The sequence below is a fragment of the Pyrgilauda ruficollis genome, unplaced genomic scaffold (assembly GCF_017590135.1).
Source record: "Pyrgilauda ruficollis isolate IOZ18807 unplaced genomic scaffold, ASM1759013v1 scaffold30, whole genome shotgun sequence".
In the NCBI taxonomy this organism is placed as follows: domain Eukaryota; kingdom Metazoa; phylum Chordata; class Aves; order Passeriformes; family Passeridae; genus Pyrgilauda; species Pyrgilauda ruficollis.
The window spans coordinates 5,202,109-5,218,726 of NW_024524378.1; the positions used below are offsets into that span (position 1 = coordinate 5,202,109).

Here is a 16,618-nt window from a genome sequence, read left to right on the forward strand (position 1 = left end):
CTTTTAGCGTCAACATTCTTTTAAATACTGAATTTCATGTAGCTGTAAAAGCTGCTGAGCTTGGAGATGAACTGGCAGTATAACAAATGCAAATTATCATCCTGACTGGATTTTCTGTGGTGTTGTGGCATGATGAGGCAGCTTATCATAGTTCTTGAATGTGGAGTAGAATTCAGTTTGGTCTTTTGTTCGTTTTGCAGCCTGAAAGTGGTCACAGTTTCTCAGAAGACTTAACTTGGGATTTGTTGTTCTTCAAAGTCTAGTCGTGGCTTTGAAGTGTTAGCTCCTGTAGAGAAATCTCTTAAATCAAGACTGTTATTCATGACTATGGGTAGGGCATAAAACAATGGCCTGAGCATATAAGTTGAAGCATTTCAGTATTTCATGTGCAGATCTGTGTTCCATAGTGTTAGGTTTTGTTAGACGGTCATACAGCCATAAAGAGTAAAAAGTTCTACGGCACACAGCAGCACTTACTATGAAGCCATGAGCTTCTCTGACGTGCTCAGAAATCGGTTTTCGTTGCACTGTGGCACTGCATGGATGTACTGTGCCATGGCAGGGTCCCAGAGCAGCAGAGTGCAAATATGTTTTAGGATAATTAAAGTGGGTAAATATTAACTTTGTTAGTGTTCGGATTTCAGGTCTAGCTTATGCAGGATTTTCAAGCAGGTCTTGGCTAATTTCAGAGTAAATTAGAGATGCAGTTGTAGCATTTTATACAGGAAATGAGAACTGGAATCTGTTACGAAATTTCAATTATAATGGTGTTAGAAGACAATGCTTTTATGACAGACTCTTTAAAAAGAAAACTCCAAGTTCAATGGGTTGGTGATCCAGAAAAATTAATGCATTATTTGGAGTGGGAGAGCTGTCTGTGTGTTTATAGCTGTTTTATTTGCATGGAGTGTGGAAATTAATACGTTCACAGGGAAATTGATACTCTAGATGATTTGAGCCCAGATGCACAGACTTAGTTTTTACATAAAGGACTTAAATCTCTCAAGAGAGACACAGAATGAGTTACTCTTTATTTTCAATTCTGTTTATTGCCTCCTTTCTTTTCATATGGGATTGCCTAACTTCTTTGCTTCATTAAATGTTGGAAAGGTTTGATCTTGTATTATGTGAGTGAGCTACCGTGAGACTTTCAATTAAAAGGCTTATAAGGAGGAAAAAAGCAAACAGCATTTTATCAGCAGCATTTCTGATTAATGTATGGTTAGTATTAGTGAAGGTAATGCTGACAATTGAGTAAGAAGAGAGAGAAACATGTTCTGGCAACTTTATTCAAACAGAAGACAGCTTTCATTCATAGATACTGAAGGAAGGCATGTTCAGATGTTCTGATAATGTAAAGTGGTATTGCTTGCATAACACTGCTTTAATATTCAGAACTCTCTCCTTTTATGCCAGTAAAGCCTAATCAGGGAAACTGTACTTGTAGCTCTTGCCACCTGACTCTTCTGGTAAGAAGTGTTCTTTTTTTCACCCAGAGTTCCCAGTATGTACAATGTGTTGCTGGATGTCTGCAGCTGATGCTCAGGGTCAATGAATACCGCTTTGCATGGGTAGAAGCAGATGGAGTAAATTGGTGAGCACCTATTTCAATTTATATGGATACACATGCACTTACAGCAGTACATTCCCCAGTGGCCTTTTATTGGAATAGAACTCTCTTGTAATAGACAGCTGTTCTATTTACCTGCAAAGGAGATTTGTTTTCAAACATTAACAGAGTCAAATAGACAAATGAAACTTGTACTGTTGAGGCATTGATGTCACTTCCCTGTTCAAGAACTGCTTAAGTGTGTATCTGAATGGGAGTATAACCATTTGTCTTCAGCTGAACATGTTCTGTTATTTTTTAGTAGAGCTGTTCTGTTTATTTTTTTAGTAGAACAAGGACTAATGAAATGAGTTTCTGCTAATCATCCTAGTCTTTGAGTTTGGGAATTTCTCTGTCTGAAAATATTAGTGAAAGGAGAAACATTTTCTAGAGCTGAGACCAATTTTTTTCCACATATGGCTTCAAGTAGGTCAGTCTTTTATCCAATTCTCCTAATAAATAGCATTGCATTAGGCTAGGATTTCAGCACTAATCTTATTTAAAAAATGCTTGCCTATAAATAATTTTTTCTGCCATCTATGCCTCTACTGGGGATGGTTGGTATGTAATTTGCCCTTGAATGGAAAATATCCCTTTACACTGAAATGGAGAAAAGTCAAAATTCCTAGTGAAGTAAAATTTCAAGTGATGTTCCTGTGTGTCAAGATGATACTGCTGAAACCAAGGAAGCTTTTTAATCAGGTATTAAAGCATTACAATAAGCCTGTGCTTCACCATGTTTGAACCTGTCTTAAACTTGATAAGAATGATTTTGAATATAGATTATTTTTTAAATTTTAAATTGAGTTATCTATTTCAAATTTGACCTCTAAATTACTTATTACATTTTCAGAACTTCAGCTGCATGATGTCTTCTTGAAGATCTTGTGGTGCTATTATTTTCCTAGCAGTACTTTGTATATTTGTATCTATAAGCCATTTTCTGAGAACTTGCTGTTAAATAATGAATGCTTCAGCTCATTTCAGACACTTCTGTGGGCAAGTACAATTAAGGAACAAGGTTGAATTTGTGTAGATGTTGTTCCATTTATTTCTTTTTAAGTCTGAAGGAGTAGCTGAGATTTCTCTGTTTCTTCCAGAATGACAAATGCTTTAAACATACCAGTAAAAAAACTGACTTGGTGAACCAGAAGATGGATACAGTACCACATCAGTTCAAATGGGAAAAGCTACTTTATGGCTCTAAGGCTAATGTGAAAAAAAACATCTTTTTAAAAGATGGCTTTCTGAACAAGCTGCTTATACAATGATTAATAGTGATGCAGGTTGCTGTGAAGTGTGTGTTGTATGCTCATACTCAGCAGCTCTTTCCAATAAGTTGTTACCATTTCTTTTAATGTTTCAGATTGGAGCAATGCAACCTATATAGTCATTATTTAAAAATTAAATGTGTACTATGTCAATTTTTTAGCATCATGGGTGTCTTGAGCAACAAATGCGGTTTTCAGCTCCAGTATCAGATGATTTTCTGTGTGTGGCTGCTGGCATTTAGCCCTCAAATGTGTGAATACCTTCGTCGGTACAATATCGTCCCTGTGCTGTCGGATATTCTTCAGGAATCTGTCAAAGAGAAAGTAACCAGGATCATCCTCGCAGCATTTCGGGTGAGTACCTGCTGACTGCAGTCGTGCTGTGCTTCTCTTACAAATTCTTAGGTCTCAAATATCACTGATGAACAGTTATTTCTGCTGGACCATATCAATAAGCTGATTGAAAGCTTAACTCTATGGGTTTTTTTGGGGTTTTTTTTTGGGTTTTTTTTTTTGTCTTTTTTTGTCTTTTTTTTCTTTTTGTAAACTTGAATTTTTGCTAGTGGTAATATGTAGACTATTAATAAATATTTGCTATTCAATGCCTTCTTAAAATAAGATTGACTAAAAAGACCAATGTTAACACAAGCACTAGTGATTTCTCTTTTTTTCATTCAAGGTTTTTTCCTACTGGTACTACTGTAAAACCCTGGAGTTACTAATAGCTGGTAAATTTTACCTCATGAAGCTTTAATTAGCAAAGTATTATTTTGAAAGCATATGTTTGTCCAACTGAGAACTTATTTTCATTTACTAGTCCAAAAATATTTTCTTGGTGGCTCCGTAAAGGCGGATGAGAATACCCGTGTAAGAGTGATTAGTTGACTTACTGTGTCTGCATTACCTGAAAATTCCTGGTGTTATATAAGATAATTAGGTACCTAGGCTTGATGTTTTTACTGTGAGAGTGCCATTTTATGTTCACGGATGTTACTAGTTTTATGTGCATGCTTGCCAAGTGTCATGTGAGTTAATACAGGAAAGCTGTAACAGCTTGTAATGCTGTTTTTTCAAGCAGCACTTGGTATCCTGAGTAGGAAATGCAGGTCTTGGAAGCTGTTTGTTTTCCTGCATGTGAATTGTGTTCCAATAGTAAGTGTTGCAAGCACATTAGAATGGGGAGAGGGAAATTGTTGCTTACTGACTTGCTGATTAGCAATGATAAGCTGTGTGAAGGTGCTTACTCTGTCTCTTTATCTGGAAACATCTGCCACTGAAATATTTCTGGACAAGGCAGATCATAAGAATCTGCTGTTTGTCTTGTTGAAGGAGTACAGTGGTATGAAATCTTCAGTAGGAGCTATTCTTACTATATATTCTTACTGTTCTTACTCTCTAGATGTTGTAGTGTTCTTAAAGATCTTTAATATTAGGATTAAGCACTGTCATATTGCAAGACAAATTGGAAAAAAAAATTAAAAGAGAAAAAGAAGCTGAGAAGCTCAGCAGTTAATATCCCGTTTCTTCCTGTTCTGAGGTCATAAAAATATAGGAGAAATAATTGCTAGTTCTTAGATCTACTGTGTTTTGCAAGAGGAGACCAAAATGAAGCTATTTTTTTTTTAAAAAAAGGCTAAGAAAGAATAAGTTGTTTCTGTTACAGGCTTGGGGGAATGTAACTTAGCTGTTTCCTTTCTCCAACATTAAGGACTTGTGTTGGCGTGAAGATGAGTTGTTAACTGGCAGCCGGGAACATAATAGATTAGAAATTAGACATAGGAGCTGTGAGTTCTGAAGCAAAATTAATATAGGTAGCAGAGGAAAGGTAGTCCTTTTCCTGCCACAGTTTCTGGAAGTGGTGGAGGGAATTGAATAAAAGACTAGGCTTGATGATTCCCCAGTCTGTCTATGCATTCATTACAGAAAGTGCTCCATGAGTGCCGGCAACTTGGATGTCCTCTCTACTACTTCTCCTAATTCAACATATTTCACTTTTATGTCAGATTTGTTGCCTGAAGTATATAACTGCAAATATAATAATTTTTTCTATAAAGCAATAAGTATTGGGCACTCCTCTCTCTTTGAATCTACTGTTTTCTCTACCTATTATTTTATCCCTTCATTTTTCATACTTTTATCCCCTTCTACATCTGTTTCCTGCCTAGAACTGGTCTTATATCTTAAGATTTTGGTTTTTGTTACTGAGTAGTTTACTGATCCATTCTATATAGTCACGTGTTTGTGTTTTTACTTTAACATATCCTTTCAAATTCACTATGAAAAGCTTGAGCATCTCACTATGGTATGAGATAGGTAATAATACTTGGAATAGCTTCCACATCTGCTTGCAATTACCTTAACTAGGAATTCTTTGGAACCTTTTCCACCTGCTCCTTGAACCTGTTGTATTGTCTTATTTAAGGTTCATTATTTTTTCATTTGCTCTCATTAGCAGTTTTAACTCTAAGTAAATTAGCATTACTTTCTGTGAATTACCTTTTAGTGCTCTTACTGAAGTAGAAACTTTTTTTGCACATTAAGGCTAATTGTATAGGGCCATTAAAAATAGTAATATGACTTATATTTAGTTTGCAAGTTTTAAAATTGATTTGCAGTTTCTACTTCAGTAACTAATAGGATGTCTGATATAAAAGAATCTCAAGTGTAATAGTTCTGTCACAAGAGTAATGCAGTCAAATTCCTTCTATATAGTTTCACTGCTTATTTCTGGCAGATATTAAGTCCTATTTGTATGAACACCTGTTCTGTTTATTAAGGACTTTGTCTTTTGTATAAAATTCATGTTTTCAGCTTTATCAAAAAGTGCAGGTGGCCAGCTCTGATTGAAAAATATAATTGAAAGCTGATAAAATTGAGTAGAAATGTAATGACTAGATGATATGGGAACTTGACTACTGCATTCTGTGCTTATACTTCCAGTCTTACCAACAAGCTTCTGTTTAAATAAAAATGTCTAGTTGGAATATTCCCAAACTTGAAAAGAGCTGATCTAATCCAGATGGTAACTTTGAATTGGAAATAAGACTTCAGGTTATTTTTTTTAAAGGCTCTCTGCCTTATGCTATTGCTTCACAGAAAACTAAAATGATAATCCAAGATAAAAGTGGTTATTTATAGTGGAGGTTCTGGTATTTGAGATATAAGCCTGCCCTTTTTCTTTGAATAGTATTTGTAGTCACCTCAGTTTTATGTGGAAAATATTCAAAACAGGTGAATTAGTACTTTGTTATAGAAGAAAGAGATTATTTCAGGAAGCGGTCGGTTTTGTGACTTAGTAATTTATAAAGTTCCAGTAAGAGTATTTCTTTAAAATTCTGCTTTGTTTCAAAGTAGTCTGTTCTTAAACAAAATAAATACATCTTTACGTTCCTAGAATTTGTTAGAGAAATCTACTGAGAGAGAAACTCGCCAAGAATATGCTCTTGCCATGATTCAGTGTAAGGTTCTAAAGCAGCTAGAGAATTTGGATCAGCAGAAATATGATGATGAAGACATCAGTGAAGATATCAAATTTCTACTGGACAAGCTTGGTGAGAGCGTGCAGGACCTTAGGTATGCTTTGCAGTGTGCACTTCAAAAAAATGCAGTTATGTGAATGTTTGTAGAACCTTTTTCTTTTGTAAGGCTAAAATATCTACAGAATTATGATATGTCAAGGCTATTTAGTAAGATAGAGCATACAGAGATGTGCTGGTTGTTAGTTTCCTATTGTATGTCAGTATTTAGAGGCTGAATAGAAAATAAATAGAAAATAAGTCTTCATTTATATATGTGATCTTTGTAACTGAGAAATTGTTAAAGGACTCGAAAAATTATCTTAAAGGATTTCCAGTCAAAACTGAAGTTTGCCTGATTAGAATAATTAATACTGTCCAGATTAACTCAAGTTTTTGCTGGTGTTTACCTTGTTCTTGGTCTTGTGCCTAAATTTAAGTGCATATTGTAGGTAGCGTCCAAGGTTTAAGTGGATGGAAGTAGACTGAAATCCTTGACTGGGGAAGTTAAAGCATAAAAACCCAACAAAACAGAGAATTAAATTCCAAAATGTTGCATTTGTATGGCTTGGTTGGTGGTTATTTCCTGGGAATAGTGTTTTGGGACAGATAGAGGCTTGTATTTGAAAACAATTTTTTCTTCTTGCCTCTCATGCATTTTCTTACTTACAAAATGGTGAGACAGGGAACAATTCTCATACTCTGCAGAGCACTGACTTCCAAATGTGTCATAGCAATTTGAGCTCCCGCTTTGTTAGGGACAGGCTTGGGCATATGGTTCAAAGTGTTTGTAGAATCTTGGCCAATATCTCATTTAGGTCTTGTGTTGCAGCTCCTTTGATGAATACAGCTCTGAGCTCAAGTCAGGAAGACTGGAGTGGAGTCCTGTGCACAAATCTGAGAAGTTTTGGCGGGAGAATGCTGTAAGACTAAATGAGAAGAATTACGAACTACTCAAGTAAGTTTTCAGGTCTTGAATAATGGGATCCTTTAATATTTTCTGTGTTTAAATGAACCAGAATCTAATAAAGGTTTTACATTTTAACGCCAAGTCAAGAATGAAAGCAAGTCAAAACATCCTGCTTATTTTAGAGTGTTTTAGAGAGTTTGCTGTGTTCAAAAACCAGAACTGTTTATTTGCTTTTACTGGTGAAAATGTATTTATAATAGAGGGAATATCTTTAGTTTAACTTGCATGCAGGTTTGATTTGATTAAGAAATGTTTTTACTGTATCTTAATCTTAGATTTGTGTTGTGTGGTGATGTTGATCTGAGTAATGAACTCCTGTCTTGGATATTTGGGAGTTGAAAGTTGTGGTACTGTTCCATGAAAAATTTGACTCAATGCATTATGTTGCAGTGTGTCTATTTTGTGTTGGAACTGTGTTTGGAGTACGTAGATTTTTAAATGAAGTGAACCTGAACTCATATTTATTTGCAGTCAAGGACTGGCTGTCTGGCATATGAAACTGTGTCCTGAAATGATGCCTGGTTCCTGTCATTAACTGAAAACACATGGTGTTCTTTCAGTTCAGGGCTTGCTAGTAAGTGCCAGATCTAACAGAAATCAGGAGGTCAAATGGAGCATGTGAGATATTAGAAGACATGGCAAGAGCAAGCTGATCTTGAGCTTTATGTGCATTTTGGCTGGACTGACACCTTAGAAAAATTCTGATAAATTCTTCCCTGAGTGCATATTGTTGAATATGTAGGACTATAGACTTAAAAATTTTAGATGCTGACAACTGCAGCATGAAGTTGATGTTGGGGCTTAGTATTTCCTGCAGTGATTACCATGTTTTACTGTATTTATTTCTCCTGATTCTGGGACTTAATTTCTTGTGCTTCTGCTGCTACAAAGACAGTGATCTTCAGTAGTTCCTGACACACCCCCAACTCTCAAAAAAATTCCCCAAAAACTTAACACCAAACCTCAAAAAACCCACCCACCCTCTGCCACAGCATAATGGGGAGATTCTTGCACCTCAGAACTTCTTTTTTTTGCCTTGTAAGACATTTTACAGACAATCCTTATTTGCTTTGAGCCATATAATTTATTTTTCCTTATCTGCCTGCTTATTAGTTTTCTAAATCTAATACTCTCACACTATTGTAAAATATAATTGTTTTCATACCTTCTGCCATTATTGCCTACTTTGATGCTGGGCTTGTATTTTCAACATCATATGGATCTTTGGTGTCTTCTGCTTAATGTTATGGTTCAAGTTTCTGCTTCCTCTTCCTGTCAAAAGTAAGAGCTCTTTTATTTGAGAAGTGGTTTTCCTGTCACTTTCTGGCCTCTAGGGAGGCAGTGGCTGTGGTAATTTAATTTTACCAGAATGTTCCTTTTTTTAATTCCAGTTGAATTTTTAACCTACCAATTTCAGCTTGTTTCTAACTTTGTCTGATTAGAACACATTTGTCATCTCACTAAGCATAGAATACTCTAATTTTCCAATGATCTCTATGTTTAACCTTTTCAGCTGTGCCTAACCTTCATAATGTGTCATTTTCCCCCCTTCTCATTACTGGCTAGAGAACAGTGTTACTTGTAGCTGTTTTCCACTAAAGGTGCTTTAACTACTTAATTAAAAAATTCAGACAGTGTTAAGAGTCTACAAGCTGTTTTATGCTTCTTACAGCTCTGTGTTTCTGTGCATGCTATGAAAATAATGTGGCACTGAAGTAATTTGCAAGGAGCATAGCTTTCATCTCAGTCTTTGAGTTAGGAAAGAACTGCTTTTTAATGAAGCTTATCTACAACTCAGAACTGTTGGTCTTGAAGCCAATGTATAAAAAAAGGGGAGATTTTGTAGTCCTTGGTTATAGGTATTTGTGTAGGTAGCTCACTAAACTGACTCTAGTGAATATTTTAAATAATTCTGTTAATTAGGGCAGGTTCCCAGTTTTGTTAAGTACAACTGCATTGTTTGGAAAAAGTTCTAGCTTTACTGTTTGGGTGACTTGTAAAACATTTTTATGCTTATGGGCTTTGTTATTTTAAGTTATCACTGATTAAAAAAACATCAATAAGAAAACCAAAACAAAAAAATAAAAAACCAACCCAAAACCTGGGACTTGATTGTTTAAAATTCTTTCTTAGGATCCTGACAAAACTTCTGGAAGTTTCTGATGATCCACAGGTGCTGGCTGTAGCTGCTCATGATGTGGGAGAATATGTACGACACTATCCCCGTGGGAAACGGTAGGAAAATGCCAGTATGTTGTTATCCTAGAAGGTAGCTGGAGTGTGTACTGTGCCTGTGGCATTTTCTTCTTATTTATATTAAAATATGCTACAGAGGGATTGCAGGTTATGCTTAAGTTTTATTTATTGGGAAGATGAGGAAACACAAACTAGATCAGATGAGAAACTGCAAACTGGAACTTTCACTTAATAGATTTCAATGTCTCTTAACCGTGAAGAGAACCATTGTTTTAAGTAAGTATTGAATACAATGTTTAGACAAAAGCAGAAGCCAGCCACCAGAAGAAACTGGAAGAGCTATCAAGAGTTTAATCAACATATAATTTTTCCTCTTTATGACTAATTGGACTATAATTATTGGACTTGGGATAGATATGGATTATTCCAACAATGCTAAAGGCTGTTTTGTGACTTAAGACTACAGAGGAGTTTTTTCCACAAACAATTGCTGGTTAATTTCAGTGATGCGCAGATTCAGTTGCCACTCTTCCATTTAAGCATGCTTTAGCTGCACAAATACACATTTTGATTAAAGCTTTCATGTTCATTATAAACTTAAATTCTTGTTGAAATACACACAGACATTGCTATATTTTTCCTGCTTTAAAAACCTGTGAGCAAAGATGTTTACTGAATAATTGCACTTCTAAGGTAGAGACCATTGAAGCAGAAAAAAGCCTTTGGTTTTTGCTGGAATCTGGTTCATCACTTACACAGAGGGACGTGTGACTTAATTTTTGTAGCAAAGAAGCAGTCTGTTCCTGGTTTCTGCACAGGGTTTAATGGATGTCATGGTATAACCCCAGCTGGCAGCTCAGGGTCCCTATAGCTGCTTGCTCTCTCTCCACAGCAGGATGGAGGAAGAGAGACAAAAGTAAAAGTGAAGAAAATTGTAGGTTGAGATAAAGACAATTTAATAAGTAAAGCAAAATAGGGAATTAATTCACTGCTTCCCACAGGCAGGCAGGTGTTCATCCATCCCAGGGAAAGCAGGTCTTCATCATACATCATGGGTACTTGGAAAGACAAACACCATCATTTTGAATGGTCCCCTCCTCCTTGTCCCAGTTTTATGTGCTGAGCATGTTGCCATATGGTATAGAATATCCCTTTGGTCAGCTGGAGTCAGCTGCCATGGCTGTGTCCTGTCCCACGTCCTTGTGCAGCCCCAGTCCCCTTGCTTGTGGGGTGAGGAGCAGAAAAGGCCTTGGTGCAGTGCAAATGCTGCTCCACAATAATGAAATCAACACTGGTTTTAGTACAAAGAGGAAAATTAACTACCTCAGCTAAAATCAGCTCAATAGATAAGATGAGAACAGTCTTCTAGCCTTGTTGGGAATTTCATGAACACTTCAGACTGCTGTCTTGACAGTAGTGGAATCATGGACAACAGACTGAAACTCCAGGCCATATGTATGCTAGGAAGATTTGTTGACTGCAGAAATACTCACAGCCCTTGTAGTCTTGTAAGAATTGAAATGGTATTTGAAGAAAAGGCAAGATATCCTTCAGTAAGGTGGAAACTAATAGTGCTGCAAGTGGCAAAGCTGGAGGACTGGCTAATGCTGGTTGTTCTTGCTTTGAACTGCTCTTTATATGAAATAATTTTATTACATGTTTGCCATGATCTTTAAACAGTTTGTGTGCATTTACATGAATGTGTGGGCTAGGATGCAAAGCTGGAGCAAAGCTATGAAAGCAGAAGAGTGGATAAACAGGACCTGTATCCTTCTCTCTGTAGTTGGGAAAATGTGTAGCTGTTAGGACTATAGCTCCACTTAGCTCCCAGGCTGTTAAGCCTATTCAGCAATGTGCCAGCCTTCAAAAGAAGTGGTCATCAGCAAATAAAAAGTGGCCTAGATACTGTTCTAACCCACACTGTTATCTCAATTCTAATACTTTAGCTGCTTTCTGTTTACAGTCTTGGCTTATTTAGCTTTATGTTCAATTGAACAAACTGAAATGCCTCAGTCTCTTTCTTTTAAAGAATTACATTGGTAATCCAATTTAGTTTTACCAAATATGACTTCAGCAATTTTGGAACTAACTAAAACCTTAAAATACCTATGAATTATGTGTCCATTCCAGCATGATAATCCATTTCTGATGGTTTTTTGATACATGGTTGTGTACTGCTCCCACTCGTGATTGATATTTCACACTCTCATTGCTCATGACTCACTTGAGGAATGGATACAGTTCCTTGGTTTAGAAGAGTAGAAGAATTCAGGTGTCCTAAATACTTTTGTTTCTTTTAAGTGTTTATTGTGAACTCCTAACTGGTTCATCCTTTAGCCTTGGAAGATTGCAGAGATGAATTGGATACTAAAACTACTTGACTTCACCTGCTGGGCACAGTGGAGACCTAGAGCTTCAGTTCTGGCTAATCTTTCCCTTTGTCTGACAAAAGAAATGCTTATTAACAAGATACTGTGTTTTTTCATGGCTGTTCTCCAATGCTTAAATAATTTTAAATTGCTTTCAAAATTACACATTGTGGATGAAATTGTTGAGACAATAGCACTGTGGGCTTCCCATGAGGCTTACAAAGATTTTGAGAGTATATTTTATACATCTCTTTTGAGAGTGTAACAGCAGAAATAAAATTTAGCACTGTTGCTTCCTGTCGCTAAAAATAAACGCAGACCACCAGCACAGCTTCCATGTGGCCCACAGGTTATTGTTATGTATGATCAACACTTAGAATTTCTTGAATGCTATGAATGTGGGCTTTGTGTTTACATGTATAAGAGATGGACAGCTGGAGCCATTCTCTTTTTTAGCTCAGGATTCAGAAAAAAGCTTGCATTCCCTTTTTCACCCTGGCTTTAAGATTAGTAGTGTGGATTTTATATTTGTTTTCTGCTATAAGAGTCTAAATTGTATTCATTTGTCTTTATCTGCTATGTCTTCTTTCTCCCTCTAAATGGGTCATGTTAAACCCTGAATCTTCAGCATCCAGAGACTTTTTTGAAATGACACTATTTTGGCGTAGTGCAGTGATGTTATGGGGAGCAGTCACTGCAGAAGATGTGCACATGTAACTGTTCCACTGGGCTCTATTACTTCTGTAAAATAAGCAGCAGTTGAGAAGAGGGGAAACTAAATATAGTGTTTTGGACATATTTGGAACTTGAAGGAATATGATTCACGGTGAACCTTCTTCATTGTTTAGACCTTTGGGTTAAGCCCATGGCTGGGAAGTGATTTGTACCTGTAGGCAGCATTATGCAAGAATGATAATGCTGTTCTTCAACTCCTCATGTTTTCAGCCATAATTTCAGTGATGTATTGTCATCTGAAAGATCCTATTACCATTTGTGATTATAGGCTTTTAGCCTTTCATTCTGGTTCTTGCATTCTTCTAACATAAGGAAGCTTTTGAGTTTAATGCCTCTTTCACATCCTTTCACTTCCTGAAAATGCAGTGGCTTAAGTCAGTCCTTTAATAGAGAAAAAATTATTGTTTGTGTTTCATACTTCTTGCCTTTGTGTGCAGTGGTTTTATATTTAACTCATTAAAAAGGTGAGGCTGCATAAGGCAGACATAAAGGTTTTTTTGAAACTGTTACATTGCTAACAACTTGAATTCTTGGCAAGAATTTTCCAGCTTGAAACAATTGCACTTTTCTGAATCCATTTCTGCTTCATGAAACAAATGTTTGAATATTATTGCGAAATAATATTCCCCGTGGTCTTAAGGATAGTTTTGACTGAGTTATAAAATGAAATTGAAAATTCTCTTTTTCATCTTCATGATATGTCTTCATACCTGTTCTGTAGTTTGCAAAAATACATTGTGTTGTGCAGCAGCAATGCATTAATCTGGCCATCAAAAGAGCAGTATTACATGCAGATAGCTAATGCAAGCTTAGAATGGTAGGACAACATCAGGTTAAGCCTCTAAAGCAAATGATAGTGTCTTCACAGGATAGCATGTTAAACTACTAAGCGAGAGAACTGATGTAAAAAAACATATGAAAGTCAGTGAGTAAATCAACTTATATATTCCGTGCAAATTCTCTCCAAACTTACTGTTATGACAGACTGAAATGCTGCATGTGAAGTCATCTGGATGGTGATACTTTTTCAGGTTTTAAGTGTGTTGCCTTCCACCAGTTTTATTAAGAAGTAACACATTCATGGCATGCAATACAAGGCTTCATCAGTATTTCATAGGGTTTGGTATAGCTGTTAAAAAGTTAAGGCTGGCTGTGGTGGTGAAGTTTGTAGTGAAAGATGCAGCTGAAGCATATCCTTTTTCTGGGAATGGTACCTTAACAGCCAGTTCTTTATCTTGTGCAGGAGTAATTGTGGCTCTAGTACAGTTTGAATTTCAAAAAGCACTATATGTATGAGGTGGGTGATTTAGTAGATGTTGGTGTGGTTACAAGCATTCTTCTGTATTTAGACAGTGCCAGAAGAGATTGAGGTTTTATTCTTGCAAAAAATGGAGTGACCTGATTATCATCCATTTATGGGGTGGAGGGAACTACCTTTCCTACCTAATAATTGATAATGCTGTACCCTGCAAACCCTTTTCCAGAGCTGGTAAAGTAAATAACCCTTTCTGAAAAGGGTTCGTTTCTTGATTATTTATTTCAAAGTAGCAAACAGGAGTCCAGTATAAACACTCTCTGTTGTGAATTCTTAAAAAATCTTTTCTTAAAAAAAATCAGTAGTTATTACGGAAGATAATATGTATTTGTAACACGTCAGGTGAGATGTGTGTCTTGGCAAATAAATAATTTTAATAAAATCAATATTATATAATTTAAACTTAACCTCTTAATGCCTTGGATGGGAAGTGGTTGGATAGGATAGCTACCCAGAATTGAAAGTAATGTCAAAAAACTTGCTGTTCTCCTGTTTTTCAGAGTGATTGAACAGCTTGGTGGTAAGCAGCTGGTCATGAACCACATGCATCACGAAGACCAGCAAGTTCGTTATAATGCACTGCTGGCTGTGCAGAAGCTGATGGTTCACAACTGGTATGTGAAGATTATTTAACATACTAATAACCATGAGCAATCTTTGTTGTGGAGACAGGATTCAAGACAGTAGATGTCTTTTAGGGAAGAAATAACATTTTTATGTCTTAAGACAGCAGTTTTTAAACAGCAGAATAATATGATGCTTATGGTAAGAACTTAGTTTTTCTGTGTGTTTTGGAAAATCATGTAGTAGGTAGTTTATTTGAGAAGCTTCCTTACATGGTTGAATGTCACACAAGTAATTCACTTGAGCAATGTATTTTAGCTTAGGTTGGGTATTAGAAAAAAGTTCTTAATCCAGAGGGTGATTGGGCACTGGAATAGGCTCCCAAGGGAAGTGGTCACAGCACCAGAGTTCGGAGTGTTTTGGGCAATGCTCTCAGACACTTGGTATGACTCTTGGGCTGGCCCTGTACAGTGCCAGGAGCTGGACTCAATGGTTCTTGTGGTTCCTTTCCAAGTCATGACATTCTGTAATGATTCTATGAATTTATTTGAGCTGTGTGTGGTTATTAATTATGAGTGCACCAGAGCTCATATTTTCAGTCTGGCATTGCCTTAAAGGAAGATAAAATACAGGAATACATCTGAGTGTATTGGAACATAAGTGTTGAGATACAAAAGACTAATTTAATTTTGAATTTAAAGAACATTTATTTCTGAAAAACTTAGTGCTTGGACATATCTATAACTTCTGTTAATTTTGTCACCTATGACAGAATGTCAACTTTTTGAAAGGCTGAGTTGGGATGATGCTAGCAGTGTGAAAGTGGTAGGGGAACAAGGTCTACCAAGCCCCTTCTGACAGGTTAAGTCACCTCTTTGCTGTGACAGGCTGGCTAAGTTGACAAAAAGTTCCCATTGTCTCTCTCTGCAGTGTATCATAGGTAAAACAAAGCTAAATTTCTCCCTACCCTTCTGAACAATATGGGTTTTAACTCTCGTGCATGTTATATTAATTTTATCCTACTCCCTCACATACTCTGGGAACCTTTCTATAAAAGAGAAACACGTCTTCAAATACCCTACTAGGAAAAATCCAGCTAATACTCTCCATCTGTAATGAGTACTTGGATTAATCACATGAAATTTCTGAGTGTGCGGAGTTGGAGTCTAAACACATGGTCATGTTCAATATAATTTTTGATCATTATTGTATATTGTGCTCCACCCTGCTTCTCAGTTTAATACATTTCTTTTCTCACTATGCTTTTCTGATACATTTGAAACATTCTGAGTATTACAAACCAGCTGCTACTAAATTGAGATTACAGCACGGAAAGTTTAGTTACTGATACTGCCTTCTGCAGTAGGGATGGGTTTTATTTCATGTGTGTTCTGATGTCTTGAAAATCTTATAGGAAGGCCTTTGGTCTTTCTCCAGCACAAACCTCACTGGTAGGAAAAGTTTTCCTGAATGCCAAGCCTGGCTTTTTCTCACTTTCAGTGAGAGACTACTACTTGTAAAAACATCACATCTGATCTTCTAGATTTGTTTTGGTTTTTTAATGGTATGAACATTTCTGTGCCTGCTTTTCACAGTTTGTGAACCTTTGGACTTGAGACTGAGGGGGAGATGGCAAAAGTACCTAGTTTCAGATCTTCAGAGGTGTCAGTAAAAAGAATCTGTGCAAGTTAGTGCCACTTCCAGATTCACATTGTCATCTCTGTAGGGAATGTTTTCTTGTTTAATTCATAGTGGAACAAGCCTCTGGGACACATTGTCCTTGGCTCTTATTTGCCAAAGTAGTGTTCCCCCTGGCATGGACTTGCAGCTTAAGTGAAGGAAATGACACACTGTTTGTATGTGGGAAGCTAGATCTGTCTTTGTGTAGATCTGGCTTTTGATGAGTGTTGGGAGCTCTTCTGTTTCATTGCTGTCTCTTCTCACCACACAAGCTGAGTCCCTGACTGCCACACACTGTGATTTAAGTGCCTACTTACTAAGCTTTGCATTGTCGTAAGATATGTTATTCAGCAACTTCAAGGTTTTGTTTCCCTTGCTCTTCAGAGCTGGGGAA

At 36.6% G+C, this 16,618-nt stretch overlaps 1 protein-coding gene across 2 annotated transcripts in view; it reads left to right on the forward strand.

The window, feature by feature from the left end:
- Nucleotides 1–16,618, forward strand: part of ATP6V1H (ATPase H+ transporting V1 subunit H) — a 48,101-nt gene that overhangs the window by 21,362 nt on the left and 10,121 nt on the right. For both annotated transcript variants that reach the window (XM_041473675.1, XM_041473676.1), the window contains exons 8-13: nt 1,497–1,594; nt 3,042–3,234; nt 6,275–6,453; nt 7,228–7,353; nt 9,499–9,600; nt 14,481–14,594. In XM_041473675.1, coding sequence (XP_041329609.1) covers nt 1,497–1,594; nt 3,042–3,234; nt 6,275–6,453; nt 7,228–7,353; nt 9,499–9,600; nt 14,481–14,594 — 812 coding nt within the window. The remainder of the gene's footprint in view (nt 1–1,496; nt 1,595–3,041; nt 3,235–6,274; nt 6,454–7,227; nt 7,354–9,498; nt 9,601–14,480; nt 14,595–16,618) is intronic.